The sequence below is a fragment of the Lygodium microphyllum genome, chromosome 12 (assembly GCF_053477565.2).
Source record: "Lygodium microphyllum isolate KBCC chromosome 12, Lygodium_microphyllum_v1.1.10, whole genome shotgun sequence".
NCBI classification, from domain to species: Eukaryota; Viridiplantae; Streptophyta; class Polypodiopsida; order Schizaeales; family Lygodiaceae; genus Lygodium; species Lygodium microphyllum.
Genome location: NC_141146.1, coordinates 10,517,823 through 10,538,478, shown reverse-complemented (window position 1 = coordinate 10,538,478; position 20,656 = coordinate 10,517,823). Strand labels below are relative to the sequence as shown.

Below are 20,656 nucleotides of genomic sequence, written 5' to 3'. Positions count from 1 at the left end.
TTGGATCATTTTGTACATTACCCTACGAATACTTTCCATCAAAATTCAACAATCTGACTTACTTCACTATGATAGTATTATACATTGCATGTGGTACGAGTTCATTGTCCAACAGCTGAGGAACACTGGCTTGAAAGAAACGAAGCACAGCATGCAGCCTTCTGGAACCTCTTGCTAATCCGCCAGCCTCCTGTGAGTTTATTAGCTACCAATGTGAGTGAAGATCTCAGGCGTTTGTGAGACCCCTAAACTGTAGACAGATACCATGAAGCCCACATGAAATCAGAAACTGCAAGACTTGCACATAGACAGATACCAACTTGGAAATATATCACTTGTGCCTTTGTCACAGGCTGCATAAGAAACAATCTTTCCAGAAAGATTTGATAGACGAATCATTCTGATGGAGTTTACATGCTCATGACCATAGAGCAAGCTGTAAGATTGATAAATTACAACGAGGCCGTACATGATTTTCGTATGGCTAGTATCTTTGGATAAATTACAACGAGGCTGTACATGATTTTTCTACAGCAAGTATTTGTTCAAAAGGGACCCCGGCCCCATTCCCCCTTTCCATGTCAGGAGACCAAAAACAACAAATCACTACATGAAGGCCCGCAGAAGTTTTCTTTAAGACAGAACCATCTTCAAAGCAATTTGCATGCTGATGAGAGGATATGCACATCAGATTGTACATGTCTTGGCACTTTTAACTTAAGCCTGTAATATGGTTAAAGGAGCATAGTTGAAAGGCAGACATTAAGCATACAATGAGGGAACAATGCCCTGCTGATGGAGGAAATCAAAGGCATAAGATGCTGATTCGAAGCCATAAAAGCTGCTTATAGTCCTTAAAAGAGTACAGAGCAACAGCTGATTCCTCCATAATGTTGGCACCTCTGTGACACAATAAGATTCAAAATTCAATCACTGAGAGCCTGGAGGAAAAGACAATCTCGTTATCAACAAAATCGTAAATGGAAGTAGCAAATCCAGGCAATTTTAACAAAAAAATTGCTGCATTAAGTAATATGAGAAAGTGGATGGTGTGTGAATGGCAAGCATGTGTGTATCAATGGAGTAAAAAAGTATGGGAGTCTCAGTAAATTCACAGAGACCCATAAACATCTTGAAAAAGCTGTATGAAGCATTCACGGCATGCAATCAATGGCTAAGTACACCTTCAAAGGTCATGGACATGAATCTTATGGTTGTTTGTAGGAGTGTCATAAACATGTTGAGGGTAAGAAAACAACGTGGATAGACATCTCCCAGGTTGGCCACTCTCTATGGAGAATGTCTAGTGCAGAATAAAGTTGAAATGCCACTTCTCCGTTCAAGTATGAACCAAGGGTACAACCTTGGTGCACCATCATCTTAATATTTAAGGGTTTTATGGAGGCAACAGCATCAAATTATGCATGTCATGGTATTCACACTTGTAATCTATTAAAAATCGTGTGTTGAAAACAAAGAAGTCTAATTGAAAGGGAGATATTCAGGTGTCACTAAGCAAACTCTACCTAGGCAATGGTGGAAGCTTGAAGTGGAAAAACTATGTCAAGGTTAAGCCACGCTGATTCATGGCCATATCAGCTGCCATGTATTCCTTCTGAACTTTCACACGCTCAAAGAAAACAGAACAAGCTAGTGAACTGCAGCCGATTCCTTCTTCAATGTCCCACTCATCACCCCCTCCACAATGTCTGCATATCTATAACAAATACAAATAAGGGTATTCAATTAGTCAATTCATTAACAGAGGTCTTTTTGGACCATGTCATAACTGCAGCATCAAACTTTACGATCTATAACCCAAAGGAGTAGACAAATTCATGAAAGCCTTACGATGAGAAGGTGAATCATTGGTAATTACCTTCACACTTACATGCACAGCTAATGTGAGTCATAAAAATTCTCAGTGCACTATCAGTGCCCTCTTAGCAAAGATAGATATTCGCCAAGCAGCCAAAATGGAAATAACATAATGCTGAATATTTACAGCATTGCACACAGTTAAGATAATTTTCTATCATTTTACAATCAGGAACAGAAAAAACATCCAGGAAGAAGTCATCTAATTGCAAAATGAAAATACATTGCTCTGGTAAGTCTTGAACCGTGGAGTCTCAACTCAGTGCTGTTGACATAAATACAGTACCCAAAGCCAGCACAACAGTTAACAACAAACAGATCATCAACAGTTGGAATGTGTAACCGAAGAAAAGGCTAACACTCACTTCTTTAAGATGCTTAAATCCACGCTCCAAGTGAGATGATCTTCCCAGAAGACTTGCAACAACCACCCTTTCATCCACTGAGCAACTTCCACAAACTGACGTAGAAGCATTAACAAGATCACCACACACCATGCAATGCTGTGAGAGATAATAATGATCAATGGTGCGCTTGTTATTGGACTTGGTCAGTGTTTCAACCTCATTGCTAGGTTTCTGAATTTCTGCATATTTTTGAACTTTCCTTATTTTTGAAAATGGGGAAGTAGGAAGTGGCCTTTTGGTCATTGATGGTCTAAATGGACGGGGCATGCCATTATACCAACTACTCACATCAACCCCAATAAGACCAAAAACTCTCTGCAATGCTGGAATAATTTGTTTTGTTATATAATAAGTATCATGTAGCCGAAATGAAGACTTCGGGTCCAAAAGAACATGAGGATGGACAACCATATCTACAAGGCGTGCACCAGGCTCTCCATGAACTACAACATAGGGTATTCTCTCTCCATAGCGCGGTTCTGCTCGAGGATCACTTGACATTGCCTTGGTTGCTACTATTGCTGCTGGAGGTAAAACTGAGGCCCTTGCACTGTAGGTTCCCAGACGTACTTCCTTAGCAAAAACAAAATCTTTCACAGAGAAGCGACCATTCAAGACTTTTGCCCATTGTCTTTGGATATAGGATTTGACCTACCAAAAAAAAAAAAAAGGAATCAGGTGTTTTGGCCGCTACACTATGCATTGGCAAAATTCAGAAGATAGACATGTGACAGCTTGAAGCTAGACCTTGCTATGTTTCAATTCCGATGTTGAAATCTCAGCTGAAACTTGAATGATAGTTTTTAGCTCAAAAAGAGAACAAGGAGGAATCTACAAGTTCAACTGAAATTGAAAGCTGGTCATCAAACAATTAAGAATACAGATTAATGAATTATATTAGACATTCAAAATTGCAAGGCACCAGCTGCATCCACCACTATCGTGCAAATAGATAACTGTGTCATCTGCAAACTCCACATCCATGAGCTCATCACCATCTTGAGTGGAAAGTCTCATCCTGTTGATACTCAACAGCCTATCTATCAAAAGGAGCTCATAGTCATCACCATCACCAATTTCTGCATGCTAAACTTCTCTCTCTCAACAACAATTATGCTGTGTGCTGAAGAATACAAGGCTGCAAGTCCTGCAACCCACTGCTTTGTAGAGCCCATCTGCAGTGCTGTGCCCTCCAGGAACTCCCAATGAGTTCAGTCTAAAAATTGTAATCGGATATAAACATTTCAAAATACCACACAACCTATCACAGAGTGTGGCATGACTATACATACTTTGCATGATCCATAGTTGCTGAAAGAATTGGAAAGCACAGATTAGAAAGGCATGATCACTCAGAGACAATTTAGAGGGGAAAGGAGGAACAATTTATTAAGCTGTCACAATTGGTACATCTGATACATTGCATGAATTCATTATAAATGTAGGAGAGTTACAACTGGCAACCAACAGGCATGCGGATCCAAACAGACACTGACTCATCACATGACAGCAATACCCTTCTTATTTGGACAGCTGTTTACCCATGCAATCAATTTCTAGATTCAGCATTCAGCAAAAAGTAAGATCCAATCTAGGGTTTCTAATCTTTATTCACCCTTTTTCCAAGTGAGTTTCAAGGGCTTCTAAAGTTTATAACCTACAAAGAAACTTAGTTCAAAAACACCTTGCTTTCAAAGATCTAGGGAATTAAGCCATGCAATTGGGCCATTATAAATATGTACAATGCACATGCCCAAGTGTGTTTGTGTCCTTTCAATTACCATCATCCCATGTTGACTTACATGAATCAAGTGTATCCATCAGAGTCTCTACTCTCTCTCTTTCGATCACCACATGGCACATGCGGTAGTGCCACCAAGAAGTTCTAAAATTAGAGTGCTAATGATTCTAATTCAATGCAGCTCCCTCTTCATAATATATCTCTTTGCAATTGTCGTACATTTGTAGGGGACACATGAGTGAATGAGGATTGTGGGCACACAAGAGCTTGGCTTGGAAGAGCCATGAAGGATTTCAATTGTGGTAATGAAGGGATACACAAAGAGATGTTGGAGTGTTAGGTGGGGATATTTGGGGTGAGGCAAATGGGAAGGGCAAAAAGGAAGAGGAGACGGGAGAGGACTCACAACACTAGGGCCCATTTGCTATCAAACAACAAATTTGATCACACTTCAAACAATTTCAACATATCCAAGAGAGAGAGAGAGAACACCAGCATACATGCATCATGGTGGCACGTTCTTAATTCGGATACTTACTTTTCCACACCCTCCTCCATTTTGGTAAATCATTTGGTTTCTTCTTGGAGGCTCATTCTTCACAAGGCCTGCTGACATCCTGCAGAGAATCATTTGGAGGCAAATTCCTTTCAATTGGAATTGTTGCCAGCTCTGCTCTCTTGGGACGGGAAACAAAAGGACATGCCCAAGTTCAATTGTATGGCACGTCTAGGTTTGTCTTTGGTTATAGATGCCACTTTGATGAGGCGTGGGGGGACTGATGTCTTCCCATATGATGAGGTGACTTTTCCAGATTTCTCATGGATACTGTGACTTATGTGGCCGGATTGAAAGGTTGATGCAGCCTATGCAGCCTTTCCTTGCACTTGACTCGGATTGCCCTTGGCAAGATTGGGATCTTGTGTCTTCAAAATGCTTTAGCTAACCAAGTGTATCATCTCTTGATTAAGGACAAGCATTGGCTGGTTACTAAAGGATTAGGTTTCTGCCAAGGCCAAATATCCTGCCCCGGTGCAGCCATATATAGTCTTGTTCCATTTTTTCAGATTTTGGGGCTGTTGGCATAATTGGATCATCTGGAATATGTTTGTCTTTGACTCTACCATGGGCATCCAGGGATACATAGCCAAACTAAAGGATCCTCTACACTAGCACTTAGATCTTGTGTAACATGCTGATCTTCTCCCTGGAGAGGATTCAACTCCTTGGCATACGACAATCTTTGCTACTTCTTTGCTATGACTTTTGTATTCTTTTAGTTATTTGATCTTCTATAAAGTGAGTTTATGCATGATGGCCTAGAGCCATCTTGTATCATGTAACATGTAATCTTGTACTTTTTTCATAATTAATACAATTACCTAGTATACAAAGAGAGAGAGAGAGAGAGAGAGAGAGAGAGAGTGTGTGTTTTTTACAAAAAAAAAAAAAGAGAGAGAGAGTGTGTGTGTGTGTTTTTCCCAAGAATAGGCTAAAGGGCAAAGCCCCAATGCCACATCACTATGTGTTTGTTTACTCAATGAAATGAATAGAGCACCCCCTTTTGAGGGGGATTCCCTAGAGTTGAGAGGATTTGTAGACTATGCTAGGAGGAGGTGGAGAGAGAAACATTATATCTGCAGATAAAAGAGTATGTAGCATAGTCTGAGCTAGATACTCCATACTATTTGAAGGAGACACATCCCTCAAACTAGCCATAGAGTCCCCAAACTAGAACCGCTTGGGCCAGTTCTTAGTTGAGATTCAAAGGCTCGGCACATCATCATTATAGGCAAGCACCACACGGAGAGGGGGACATCAGTCACAACTTACCAACTTCTTCCGGATAGTGACTCCACACACAGCAACCACACGGTGAGGGGTGACAGTCCAAAGAGCTAAGGACATTAGAGGAACATGCCAACCATGGATAAAGGGGTACCACACACAAAGACTACACTGGAGAGAGATGAGGGAGATTTGCCTACAACATGAGCAACACATGATAGAGCTAAGGGATCAATCCAGATGTCACCCCTGTACTATTTTATCAAGGATATGTGACATACTATACCCACCCGATCCTGACTAGGTGGAACCAAATATCTATATCTATATCTCATTCAGCCACGTAGCTAGACATGCATTGCTTGATTCTCCTATGGTATCCCTACATGGGCACTTTTTTGTCTTGTACATTGCCTTAGCTTCTTTTGATAGTTTTCATAGTATAGCACTAACCATCTTTTAGCACATCACAATCGGTCTTTCTTTCTTTCTCTCTCTAGCATGCAGTTTCACCCAACATAGATTGCCAATTTGATACTGGAGCATGTGATATTGGAGCATGAGATCCATTCGAAGTTGCCAAGACTCTAATTGTTGGTGAAACTGAAGAAGGGAAAAAGAAGACTACAACATGCTGTTGGGCCTGTGCTGCCACCTTAGCCCATTGCGTCCACTGCCACTTGGCGTGTCTCGTCATCCTGTGTCAGTTTGGGCCCAATTAGGTTCAACAGAGTAGGGATCCAGAGTATTGCTTGATGCTCAAGGGGAAGGTAGCACTTCCACACCATCAATTGTGGATAGCTCTCATATGTAGTAGATCTCGGATATATTTAACATGCATCCAAGGTATTGTATTGATAATATGTCTACCATGAGGTCACTCCTACAAAGGGGACTAGTCACTGTGAGATGTATGCAGAAGAGTATGAGTTTCACCTGGGCACTGAAACTATATTTTTGTATCATTTTATGATCAGTTTGGCATTAGTTTTTGCCTCAATTTAGAGACAAAAATTCTGATAAGTTTCAGCTCACTTTTTGATCAGTTTGAGAATTGTTTATGGCCACTTTTGAGATTAGTTTTGCAATAGTTACCGATCAATTTTTGCAATTAATTCGTGATCAGTTCTCACATAAAAAAGTGATCAATTTAAGATTAGTTTATACTCAGTTTTCAAAGGTTTATAGTTGGTTCCATGGACAACAGCATGTTAGTAAATGCTTAAAATTTTCAGCAAGTCTGGGGCATATGGCATGGTTGGACAAAAGTGGCCAATGTTGTGATTGTGATGCCTTATGGAAATTCCAGTGCAGTATCCTTTTCCTTTGGCACAATTCAATGTAATCAAGGATGATTGTAGAGATTTCAAGGGGCTGGTTTGTCGTAAGGACATGAATTTTTTTTGCTTTGCTTAGCATTTGATTAAAAGTTAATCAAATGTGCTAATGTGACTTACACATGTGAGTTGCAAGTCAATTATTTTAGAATGTGGAATCCAGGACCCCGAGCTATCAATTGGTACCAAAGGCAAAAGTTGTAATAACTTATGCATGATAGGTACTAAGTGATACTTGGTGTCAGAATTTGATCTAGACTAATTTATTGACCGCTAATGTCAATGCTTAAGGATATTAGAGACTAGGTATTAATTAATTAATTAATGTCAATCTAAGGGCTAGTAAGTGCTCAAGGATACATGGAAGACAAATTGGCTTGGCCAATTTAATTATTGGTTGGTGAAATTAAATTTTTGAGTACTAAAATAATTATTAAATTGTTATTCTAAAAATTAATTTAATAGCATGGAAGATAAATTGGCCTAGTCAATTTAATTATTGACAAGCATAATTTTTTGAGAACTAGAATAAATTTTTATTAAAATTTTAAAATTAATATTCTAAAAAATTAATTTAATAAGTTGGATAATGCTTTAAAAAACGAGATTAGAAGATTACGACTTGGTAAAACTTGCTGTGCAAGTGGAAAAAACGTTTTTAGGGACTGACATAAATCTGTTATAGCCATTATGAAAGAGAAGGAGACTCCTAGAGAGCAAGGAGAGGCTGCTAATGTGATTTGCAACCATCATGGACCACTTCTTCAATATGTGACAATAATTTGAATTCCCCAAGGAGCAGGTGACAGCAACCTAAGGTCCTTTTGGTATAGATGATAGCATATAGGAGGGAGCAAAAATATTTCTGGTGGTCCTAAGCTATAGGTGACAGCTTCCATGGCTGTTCTGAGTAGGGCAACAATAGCTTTTTAGCATTTCTCGAGATGAAACTCTTAAATTTCTCTCTATAGTATTCTCTCTCATCCCCTAGCCATGTCTCAAGTTATCTCAGTATTTTCCAGCAGTTTGAGCTATCGAAGGAAGAGATTTCAGTCAATCTCTGCTATAAACCCTAATTTAGCCTAGGACTTGAATTTTAGCAGAGCTGAAATTGAGGAATTTCATGGAGATTCAAAAGGCCAACTAGCTAATATTAGATTTGGGACTGGATTTGTCTTTGCAAAAGTAGGGTGAAGGCCAATTCTGAAGCAATCAAGGGGAAAATTGGTTTGGAGGTTTGTTGGTTAGTTTTGACACCAAGAGGCACTTGGATTAGTGGAGGCGGTCAGAGGATCTTAGTTGTACTTTATCTGTTTGCAATAAAAGTTAAAAAAATACTATAAGGGGTGCCAATCTTGGGGTGAATAGATTGTCCAATGTCCAAGATTGTACGGTAAAGTGTCAAATAGGTTGTCCAATGTCCAAGATTGTATGGTAAAGTGTACATTTTAGTTTTGGGAATTTGTTAATTTATGTAATTAAGTGCTTAATTAGATTATTTACCACCCTATTTGAGAAGGTAGAGTGGTTTCACCAATATACCTGCTATGTCCACTCCGCCCCTTCTCGTGTGATGTGATGCTCTATCTTATCAATATAAAATCAAACTTCAAAGAATGCGGGACTCTAGAGAGAGAGGATATCCTTGATTCACTCCTATGGTACTACAGACCATGTTTGAGAGTCCTTTGGGAATCTCACTCAAACTAGTTACCCTCTTATATAGTGCATAAATATCCCAAATCATGTCCAATTGGATCTCCAATGTCTAAAGTCTTTGTACTAGTCCATCTCGTGGAGCTATGTCAAAGGCTTTGCGGAAATCCACATGGTAGTAGAGTTTCTTATTCTTCATCTTCATTTGATCAACCATGGCCCTCAAGGTGAAAATATGATCAAGTGAAAAAAATCCTCGTTTGGATCCAGTGTCTCCTATCGCTCTAAAACACCCTCTCTTTGCATATGCACTGAGCTCCACCTCCAGTACCAATCCATATATTTTGGTCAATGTATGGTCTACAAGCATGGTCTTGTACTTACTCGGATCTAGGGGATCTCCATAATTGTGGATAGGCATGATGGTATGCATGGTCCACTCAACTTGGAAGCTTTCCACAAGGGCCCTATTAAACATAAAAGCAAGGATAAGCCATGGTGTCTATAGCATAGATGAAACACTCACCCTCTATACCTATCTAGTTCATCGATATGTTGCAGATGCTCTATCGCTCTCTTGACCATATCCCGTGTGAAGAAGGTAGATATGGTAGGGTGGGGTTTTGACGGGTGAGAATTGTGGTACATCACACAACCTCTTTGCATATGAGTGCCATATATCCAGGTCACTAATGGGTGTGGGACTGCATGGCTCCTGTAGTCAATGCTAGGATGTGGCCACATCTCTACTCATGGATAAGCAGTATAGGTCCCAATACTATGCCTCCTTGTATGCTCACCGTTTATGGAGAGTCAAAATCCTCATCTCCCAATGGGCTTTCCGCTTTATGATAGATCCTAGTCCTCTTTAGATCTGAAGATGTTTATACAACTCCTTGCACTCATCATCATACATTTCATTTTGCAGCATGGTCCCATGTTGTGTACATTTGCTAGTGTGTGTGGAGTGTAAGAAGGTCTAAAGGGAGGTGGAGTGCAGAACGGAGGTGAGTATCCTTAGGGGACAGTATACTCGAGCTATGTAAGCCTGGTATATACGTGGTGGCTATATATATCAACTAGCTCATGTGTGAAATAGAAGGTAGTGGGCTAAATATAAGCAATGACTAGTCCATGGGAGTAGGTAGGAGGATATAGTAAGGTATAGGTAAGTGTGATTTGCTTTTATTGGCCAACAGGGGATGGTGAAGGATTAGACTAGCTCCATTGTCTCAATGGAGCCTAGCACATAGTCCATCATGCTGGAGACAGAGGGCTAGAAGTAGGTAATCACCCTGGATCTAGGCCACTTCTTCACCCCCTTACAGATAACCCCTACCTCTAGTAGATACTAACCATAATAAGTACTATCACCAATATCAGCTGATGCTCTACCTGTGCCAGCTTTCTCTGCATCCATCACTTGTAGTCGCCTTGGATCCTCAAAGTTGTATGTGTCAACTACTTGCTTTGTGTCCTAGTGTTAAAATCCCCCACCAAAGAATCTCACCTAGCCTAGAGTAGTGTACGATCTCATATGAAATGTCTATGAAGGGGGACTCTCCATCTCCCTCCTCTTGCTATTGGGGCTCACTAGTGGCATATCTCAATCCCCTTGGGGGAAAGTAGCAAGGGGTAATGTATAGCATCCAATCTCAAGAGATCTCCACTCTAACCCACGTGTATCGTGCGTGGGGCCTCATGCCATGATGCTAACTCGATCATGTAACTCGTGTCTAATCAATACTACTCCTCCTCCCTGGTCTCCATGCAGCTCTTGTATGCAAACACCCAGATATAGCATTGCACTCTAGGCAGCCCTCTCTCAGGGCTCTAGAGTGTCTCTGTAACCATGATCACGTTGTGGCCTTTCATCACCTCCTCCATCCTCCCTGGATGTGTCAAAGTGAGCCATTATAGTTCTACAAGTCATCAGTATCTCTGAGGTATCCATATCATAGGCCATGAACCTAATACAGCTGGGAGATCAAACTAGATACTACCCCTATACTATCTCCTTATGGATGTATGACATAGTCTACCCACCAATTTCAATTGGATGGAGTTAGTGATCATTGTATCTCACCTATGCTCAGCTGCAAAGCTAGATACACACTGCTCCATATGTCCCCTTGTCATCCCTCTATTATATCCCCAGATGGACATTATCCTCCCTTGTATATCACTTTAGTCTTTCTTTGCACAATAAACCACCATCACCGATTACATTTTAGTACATCACACTTTGATATTTAGTGATGATCACCATTGTACACAGTTGTCTCATAGGCAGACTTGGGCCTCAATAGACATTCATATTTCTTTCTTTCTTTCTTTCTTTCTTTCTTTCTTTCTTTCTAGCATGGAGCTTCACCACCATAGCCTGCTGGTCAAAGCGTGAGCTCCATATCTAACATGTAAGACAAGAAATGAAACTCCTAGAATGGGTATCGAACCATGCTAATTACAAGAAATCAAGTTATGTACACTTCATTTTCTTGAGGTTTTCATTAAAACGTTTCTCTCTTATTGGGGGGAGACCAAAAACAGATTGTGCACTCAACAAAGGGCAGGAGCAAGAGTTTGAGGAATGCTTGCGTATGTGTGCATAGCAGCAACTGAAAACATGGGTGATAGCTGACATATTGGGAGTTATATATCTGAACACTAGAAAAGAAGTGTTAATTCATTATACATCTCACCTGTTGGAAAAGGTTGAGTAGAACAAACATCTTTTAACTGACAACTTAATGAAAATATATGACTAAACAAGCTGATGATTTATGTTTCATGGGACAAAAAGTAGATCATGTACCTGTGACAAATCATGAGTCTCAAAAAGGATTCTAAGTGACTGCTCCAGGGTTTTAGCAACAGCTCCACAACTATCCCGTCGCACAGTTTCAATACCCTTTGCATCAAAGGTTGGCTTGTTTTGTTTCAAGCTCTCATAACTGTAGCCTACATATCTCTTCTTTGTGAGTAGAACACATGGATGATAAACCTTCTCCATTTTTAGAGTGACAGGATGTGGATTCATTGCTGTAACTGCTGCAGCAATTTCATCGCCAATTTTGAATGCTTCATCCCTGGTGCGGCCCTCTAGGAGAACAAACATGCTGCATCCAATCACTATGTTGGTGTTCAGTTTCAAGTTTCCCTTGATAACCATGTGATATTGGATGCTACAAATGTTAATGATCACATCCAATTTCATGAGATCTAAAATCCATAGCAATCTTGACTTTCTATTACACTCAAACAATTTGTCAACATCAAAAACCACTAAACATTAAAAATGGGAAATGGGCACCCGAGATCTCTCAAACCTTTGAAGTGGAAGAAACAGCAGAACAAGGCATTAACAACATGACATGTTCTGATACCCTCAAAAGAAAAGGGCGATAAGGCAGTAGAACAGTATTCTGCTTTGTCTACCTGAGTCTTGATGGACTGTGGAAAAGAATCCATAAACAAGTATGCATAAGGGGGTGCCTGTTAATGGTCAGATGTTCTTAATTAAAAAACACACCTATCCTCTCAATGCTTATGCACATTTAATGCCACCGAACAATATTCTGCTCTACCTGAGTCTTGATGGTCAAGTGTGGAAAAGAATGCATAAACAAGAATGCATAAAGGGGTGCCTGTTAATGGTCAGGTGTCCCTAATGAAATTCTCTTTTCACGGAAAGAAAAACACACCTATCCTGATGCTTATGCACCTTTTTAACTTCTTCCATTTTCTATTCTCCTTGCATCTGTCTTCTCTACCTGCACCCCTGCGACTTTTTATTTCTTTGCCTAGGTGCTGTTATGCCAAAACTGTAAAATTTTTTGAATGCTAGTTTCTAGCACCATATTTTTCTTTATCTTGCTGCAGTATTTTTTCATCATTTTCTTTGTTATTTTCTTGTCATCTCCTTGCACAGTCTAGATGCACCTACACAATTCTTCCTCTTAGAAGAGGTAGTTTATTGTCACCAGACTCAGATATCGAGCCGAGACATTAATCCATGTGTCCACTGAAGGAAGATAATCCTACAAACTGAACCTATTGCTAAGTGAATTTTATTGAATTGATAATCTTGTCCTTTGTGGTAACATTGGAGATGGCTCCATGATAAGAGTTGTGAAGACATCACCATGTGGATGGGCCTTGAAGAAGACAAGACAGTTCTATGCAAATTTACTGTGTAATGAAATATGTGCTTTGCATTATGGTATATCAGATCTCTTCTTGTCAGACTTTTGAATGGTCTTTTACAACATAGGCTAGACTATGGTTGCAACTTGGGGAGCAACATCTTGGATCACAGACAAAGGACCACCATCCAGACATTAAGATTTCAGGGCAGCTACTCTTTTCTCATCATTGGCCAACATTTGAGCAGGATCCCCACTCTAGATTACTCACAGGCATGGTGTACATGCAGACACTGTCAGAGATGAGAGCTGATTGCTAGTATCATTGGATGGTACTTTTGGACTGTGAGGTGTAGCCACTCTATTGACCTCTAGGGTGTTTCCACTGCAAAGACTATTTCTAGATGTGGATAGAGAACATCCATACTCTTTATGGTAGATAAGAGAGGTTGTAGGGTGGTTCCGAGAGAATGAGGAGAAGAGATGCTTTCATGTGGACACAAGATTCCAAAACCTACTTTCACCTAGCTCATGGTCTAGCACTCTAACCCACCACATTGGTTGTTCACACAACCATTGTATTTATGATGTACTTGGTCTTTATAGGGACGCCTTTGTACCTTGTTATTTTTATTTCTTCAAGGTGTCATTAGTAGAAATTTTCTTTTCTCTGAAAAAGAAAAAGCTTTGCATTCTTGTAAAGGGACCTAGCAGTCGCTGGACAAAGTGGTCCAACACTATGCTTGCTTGCTCACATCTGCTGTATATTTGTACTTCAGGGGTATACCACCTGCTGAAGAAGACGTTGGCCATTGGTTTGAAGCAATGTACCAAGGAAAGGCAACATTATACGGTACAGATTCAATAGCAAAAGGTTTTATATGGTTATTTTGGCTTCCAAGAATGAGGGGAGTTTGCCTACTCGCTTCTGCTGTTGCCTACAAGGGCAACCTTGTTTACACCCTACCATGGTGTTCTACCTTATCTCCTTATGTTGTTCTTCTTTATGAGTGCCCTGTGTGGATCACTCTTACTGACCTACCTACATGGCTGGAGAAAGAAGCTGCAAGCATTCCTGCAACTCTTGGGTCCTTTATGTCCATGATGTTGCTACCTTGTGGGGCCTGCTTAAGAGAGAGGAGAAAATGCATTTTGTGGGATTGGTGCAATGAGCCACCTGAGTTCCTTCACCTTCAAGATCCTTGAGGATACAAGACTCACCTTAGTGTTTGATTCTCTCTGTTTCCTGTGTTAGATATGATCAATGCCCCACCCTCATTAGGTACTACCAATGATCCATGGTGCTCAAAGTTGTAAGGCCCCCATTATGAGGAGAAGCCAAGTGTGAGCCCGGACATTGGTGGAGTCCTGACTTGTATATCAGATGAGGTCTATGTGACCGGATGGCAAAAAGGTGACCATTGTGGGTCTAATCTTTGGGTTAGACAGAGTGGTTAAGCTGGTAGCAACTCGAGGCACATTGCATTGAGTTGCGTAGTAAGGGAGTTAAAAGGGGCCCCTATTGTGGGGTCCGGGGGCCGCGGAAGCGGCCCCTGGCTGGGGGGTCCCAGGGGGGCCAGCGGCCCCCCTGGCGGGGGTCCGGGGGCAGCGCCCCCGGCCCGATGGTAAAGGGAATATTCCCTGGCCGACTAGTGGAGGCTCATATGGTAGGTCGGTCAGCAGGCCGACCTAACGACCTTCGCGGGCTATAAAAGCTAAACCCCTTCGCAGCCATCTCACACTCATCTTTCACCCAGTCAGAGTTGTTGTTCCAGCTAGCCTTAAGCTCTTCACCTATCTTCTGTCTAGATCGCTATCTAAGCTTCATTTAGTGGAAGCGCACGGGTGGACAGAGCCATCTTTGTATCAGTTGTTTGGAGTTAAAGAATTTTACTGATTCTCCTCTTATCTGTTGTGTACTCTCTATCTCTTTCTCAGATTCTGTTCGCTGCGCCGTGTAATATTTTACATCCTGATTCCTCTTATCTGTGTAAAGGCAGTGGGTGTTTCGCTAGGATGTGTCCCACTAGGTCTTCTAACACCTCTGCTCATGTTCCCTAGGATAATTCTCAGGCCAAAGAAGACATGCAGGTTGACTCTCCAACTCAGTCCTCTCAAACTGTGGATACAGGCAAAGCTACAGCAAAAGAAATGCATGTGCCCAGCAATCAGCAGGCCTCCAAGGATGCTAAACAAAGTATCCCTTGTCATCCCGCAAATCAAGCTCAGCAGAATGCCAAAGCAAGTGCTGAAGCCAGCAATAAGGAGAATCAGAATCCTAAGGCCCATTTATAAACCTTCACAAAAGAAACAGTCAGGTAAACCATCTCTTAAGCAGATGGCACAAGCTCCACTTGTTGATAGGAATTTCTTTGCTCTGATTGAAGGTCATGGACTAATGGATCAACTGCATTAGCTGCTCTGAAAGGAGCAAGCTTTCACCTAAATTCAAGGCTTGTTCCTGGAATGTACGTGGCCTCTCTAGTGATTTGAGAAAGCAGGTCTGGTATGGGCTTATTACCACCATCAGCCGCATATTTCTTTGCAGGAAATTCAGTTAGACCCAGAGGCATGTAATGCATTTCATGTTAAGGGTTACACTGTTTTTTGATTTGTGTGCCGAAGGCAAGGGAGGAGCTATGTTATTGGTCAAGGATTCTCTTCAGCCCTCATCTGCACTTAGTGCTGTTGATGGCAGCTGTGGGGGTGCTAATATTAGCTTCTCTGGCCAATCTATTCTGGTGGTTGCTGTCTACACCTCAAATACTTCTGCTTTCAGAGCTAAATAGTGGATATTTCTGAAAGACCGAATTTTGGATTGAATGACTTTGCTGGCTGGGGATTGGAATATGTCCCCCAAGGTTGAAGATAGATTGCATGGAGGCAAGTGTATGCTTGCTTGCAAGGAGGATTCATGGGATGATCTGTTGCATGCTTTTGACCTAAAGGATTTTGTTCTCATTGCCTCCTCCAGAAATGCTTGCCCCTACACCTGGCATAATAGGCACTCTGGCTCCACTTGAAGAGCAGGCAGACTGGATCATTTCCATCTTTTGCATGGGGCTTGGTGGATCAGTGAGAATTCGACCTGTCTCACACTCACTAACATTACTGCATCTGACCACATTCCGATTTTGGCAATGTTTAAGGCCTTCAACAGGGTGTATCTACTGTGTTGACAGAAGCTAGGAATAGGAATGCATCACCTGATTTCATTTGGGAGGAGTGTATTAATGCTGTCATGGCCTGTGCTAAGTATGGAAAGTGGGCAACTACCAAGGATAACCTGCTGAAATCTTTAGTCTGCTCCCGATGACTACTATTTGCAGAGGTGTCTAGTTGAAGTTGAGGATTATCTCCATTTTCATGAATGTGAATGCATACCGTCAGTCCGTGTACAACTTAGAGGTCAGTGGGAGTGCCTAGGAGACGGGCCCAATGAATTTTTACTCAAGGCCCTCAGGTTGAAGAACCAGAGGGAGACTATAGCCTGTATTGAGGACTCTAGTGGCAGGTTAGTGTCTGATATGAAACTGTAGCTACTATGTTTGAAAAACATTTGGCTGCTACAGTGGGGATGGAACTACATCATGTTACCAATTACAATGCATGGCTCAGAGATGTTTTTGGACAGGCCCTTCTCTAAAGAAGAGATCAAACTGGTGGTAATGAAGATGAAGCCAGGGAAATCTCCTGGAGTGGACTGCCATCAGAGTTTTTTCAAGCTATGTGGGATGAGTGCTGAAGACATCCTGGCTATGCTGAATCATATCAATAAATCTGGTTGTATGCTTCAGTCCTTTAAGAAGGGCATGATAAAATTGATATCTAAGTAACCCTTAAGGACTACAGTGTCTAATTGGAGGCCGTTCACAATGTTAAACTTCACCTATAAAGTGCTGACAAAAGCTTTAGCTTTGAGAATCAAAGTGCTACTTTCTAGAATCATTCATCCGAAACAATATGGAATTGTCTTTGGTAGGAGGATTCAAGATGCTGTGCTGAACTTCCTCTTTTCAATTAACCATGCTTTGAGCTTGCAGACTGACTTTGTCCTTGTCAATATGGACTTGGACAAAGCCTACGATCAAGTCAGCTGGTCCTTTATCATGGGTGTGCTTGCTGCCTTCAGGTTTGGGTCTGTGTTACAATAATTGGTTGGGAGTTTGTTTCATGGTGCTTTGACTGTTATTAGTATCAATGGCTCACTTTCTAACCCATGTATGCTAAGGAGGTCCATCTAACAAGGATGTCCTCTTGCGCCACTTCTATGCACCCTAATAACAGCCCCCCCTTTGAGGAAAATTAACAACAAAATAAGAGAGGGCACCATTAAAAGGACTTCTTCTGCCTGGAGGGACTCGGGTGTAACACATCAACACAATGTTTTGCTGATGGCAATGCTACGATTGTTGCTGCAGAAAAGGAATCTATGGATAACTTGATGGAGGTATACACTAAGTTTACTGAGTTACGTGCGTTTAAGATCAACTAACCTAAGATGGAGCTGTTTTCTCTGTCATGGATGGACCCGGAGCCCTGGTTGTTTGAGTACGGGCTCAAGCTTGTCAAGCATGGTGAGATTGTTAAGTATCTTGGAGTGCCCATTGGTGTGGGACTCACCAATAAGCAGCACTTAATGTGGTTCTATGAAAAATCCACTCTTTAGTTGCGAAATGGATGCATCTCCCTCTTACCTGAGAGAGAGAGAGGACAGATCAAAGCTCACTTGAGAGTACACAATTGAGAGTGAAGAGAGTGTGAGAGTGAAGACACGACTCGCAATGCAATAATCAAAGAGAAATGTGCAAGTAAAAAGTATAACCCTTCAACCTCAAGGTTGTTAATGAGTGTTCACACCCAAAAGGTGTAAAACACAATAAGTGCCCAAATTATGTAACATAAGCACATAAAATAAAGAAGAATATAATTGGGGGAACAAACCTCTCATAAAGAGAGCAAAAAGTGCCCTAGTGTCCTACTGAGGATCACCGACACTCCTCTATGAGTGTAGGCGTGAGTCAAACCCAATAAACCCCCTGGAGTGAAGAGTGATCAGCATACAAAGATCATCCACCAAAGGAGATCAAATTTAAAGCATTGTGAAATGCTTCAAATTTGTCACAAGGAAGAGCTTTGGTGAAGATGTTTGCCACATTACCAGTGGTAGGATAGTAGACAAGGCTGATATCTCTTGCATGTAGCCTCTCTTTGACAAAGTGATAGTGGATCTCTATGTGTTTTGTGCGCGCATGAAACACTGGGTTTCATGCCACTACAATGGCATTCTAATTGTTAGTAAATAGAGTAGATTCCGTGATAGATACATCAAGATCAGCTAGCAAACGTCTCAGCCATACACATTCAACTGTGGTAGTGAAAGCTGCCTTGTACTTACGATGTGGCAATAGTGGATTGTTTCTTGTTAAGCCAAGAGATGCAAGATGGGCCAAGAAAGAAACAATTTTCACTTGTAAAGTGCCATGAATCAAAATCACCAGCCCAATCTGAATCACTGTAAGCATGTAGTTGCAGTGGTCCCCCCTCGGCATAAAGCAATCCAAGAGTTCTAGTCCCCTGCAAGTAACGAAAAATACACTTCACAATGTGCCAATGTGACATGGGTAGGCTATGCATATATCTGCTCAAGGCTAAAACTGCAAACTGAATATCTAGCCTTGTATTGAATAAATAAATGAGACATTCTATTGCTAGAGCATATATATGGATGTCAAACAAATCACTATCATCATGCAAGGACAGCTTGAGTCTAGTCTCCATTGATGTATAAACTTGCTTGCAGTCCTGTAAGCCAAACCTCTCAAGAAGTCTACCAATATATCTGGACTGTGACAATCAAATGTCTCTACCATCATGAATGAACTAAATGCCCAAATAGTAGTGCAAAAGCTCTGAGTTTGACATCTCAAAATTTTGCTGCAACTTTGTTTAAATGCTGAAATCTCATCTGCATGTGTCCTCTGTGGGGTGACTACTGTCCTAGAAGGTCCTACTACAGGAGGGTCTCTAGGAGTGCAGATCGAGGCTTAGTGGTGACTGGAGGCCGTCCTTGAGATGGATCTTCACGACGGCCCAAATCACGCCCCCCAGATCTTCCTTCCTTCGCAGCCTACTTTGTGTGTGGCAGGGCCTCTACAAGGCCCTAATTCACAGCCCCCCAGGTTGCCAATAGGAGATAGACTGCTAGCCGATGATTTAGAACCCTCGGGTTATCAGAGATCAGAATGGGATACACATTGGCAAGTGTCCCCACATCCAATGGGCTGGTTGGGAGGCCGGCCTTACTCCCACCATCAGGGCATGGCAGGAGGTGTACAGGATGGTGGACCAGGAGGTGTTGCAGCAAGCATCAAGTTGTCATAGAGGAGTTGAGCTGAGGAGAAGGAAGATTGACGCAGCAATACCTCAGGAGTGGCTTGACCCCTGATACGAGAACCAGTATAGCCTGACAAGGTATGGACTACTAGATTTTCACCAGGTACCCCCCTACACGTGATAGGTAGAGTGGGCAGCGCCCCCTACGGGAATTTCTTCACCGTGCAAGAGAGGTGGCGTTTGGCCCTTGACAGAGGGTAGCAGGATGAGGAGATCTTTGTCTTTCTGTGGAGGAGAATTCGTGTGGTTGGTCTTCAGGGGAAGACCTGGCGTCTGGACCCTTATGTATTCTGGGAGTGGCGCCTTTGTATATGGGAGAGCAAGCCACTTGATGAGCTGGAATGGACCTTGGAGAGTGGCTATGGCCGGCCACTGTGGTCGCCAAGAAGCCACCGAGGTTCTTGGAGCATACAGCCACGATTGACAGACATGTACTGATACAAGACATGGACTACGTGCCTTTGCGTAGCAGATACTAGGTAGAGCGCAGCATCACGGATACCTTCCGTCGGACTTTCTAGCGCCGCTTATGGAACAGCTGGAGACCGAGGAGGGTATCGTATTTCTTATGGCTTTTGGTATTAAGAAGACTGCTAGGGTTTGCACTGAGGACACACAGAGTGTACGACCACGACAGAAACACAAAGACACAGACACAGACACAGAGGGCAAAACTCAAACCCTAAATGCAAAACTCAAAACTCAAACATAAACAAAAGAAGGGAGAGAGAGAACACAACTCTGAAGTGAATGAATGTTGTAAATGAATGTAAGAGTGTACAGTGTGCTCAAGGACAGAGCAATGTCGGAGTGTGACGTCCACCGAAGACGGATCCCAAGTCTGTGGCCACCAGTCGGAGTGTATGACTGAATAGTGAATGGCAGCAGGCTGGTCACCAAAACGCAGCAGTCTGGATGCTGGAAACCGGTAAACACAGCAGTGTACCACTGATCGGGGGCTGAAAATTGTGCACAGTCTGCTGTAAACAGCAGGCTGAAATAGTGTCTGAGAGTATTAGGGCCTGCAATGCTGAAAGCGCAGGCTAGCTCACCTTGGAGATGATGGACAGCAGGCTGAACAGCAGTCTGGGACAGTTTTGAGCAGTCGTCAGCAGCTGAGAGCTATCGCCTACAGCAATGGACAGATTGAAGATGATGTGGCTGCAGTCGATGATGGCTGGACAACACATGGAGAAGGGCTGCAGGCTAGAAATTGGGCACCAACAGCAGCAGAGGGTGTGTGGGCTGGTGTAACCTGCAAAACAAGGATGATAGTTGAATGGGGATAGCCTATCTATTTATAGATGTGG

At 42.0% G+C, this 20,656-nt stretch overlaps 1 protein-coding gene across 3 annotated transcripts in view; it reads right to left on the bottom strand.

Moving 5' to 3' along the window:
- Nucleotides 1-311: 311 nt before the first annotated feature.
- The window catches only part of REV3 (recovery protein 3), a 178,827-nt gene continuing 158,482 nt past the window's right edge, over nucleotides 312-20,656 (bottom strand). For 2 of the 3 annotated variants that reach the window (XM_087689131.1, XM_087689132.1), the window contains 4 exons: nucleotides 11,621-11,924; nucleotides 2,244-2,936; nucleotides 1,527-1,717; nucleotides 312-902 (listed from right to left, as the gene is read on the bottom strand). In XM_087689131.1, coding sequence (XP_087545257.1) covers nucleotides 1,559-1,717; nucleotides 2,244-2,936; nucleotides 11,621-11,924 — 1,156 coding nt within the window. In that variant the 3' untranslated portion in view covers nucleotides 312-902; nucleotides 1,527-1,558. The other variant, XM_087689133.1, reaches the window with a different exon arrangement.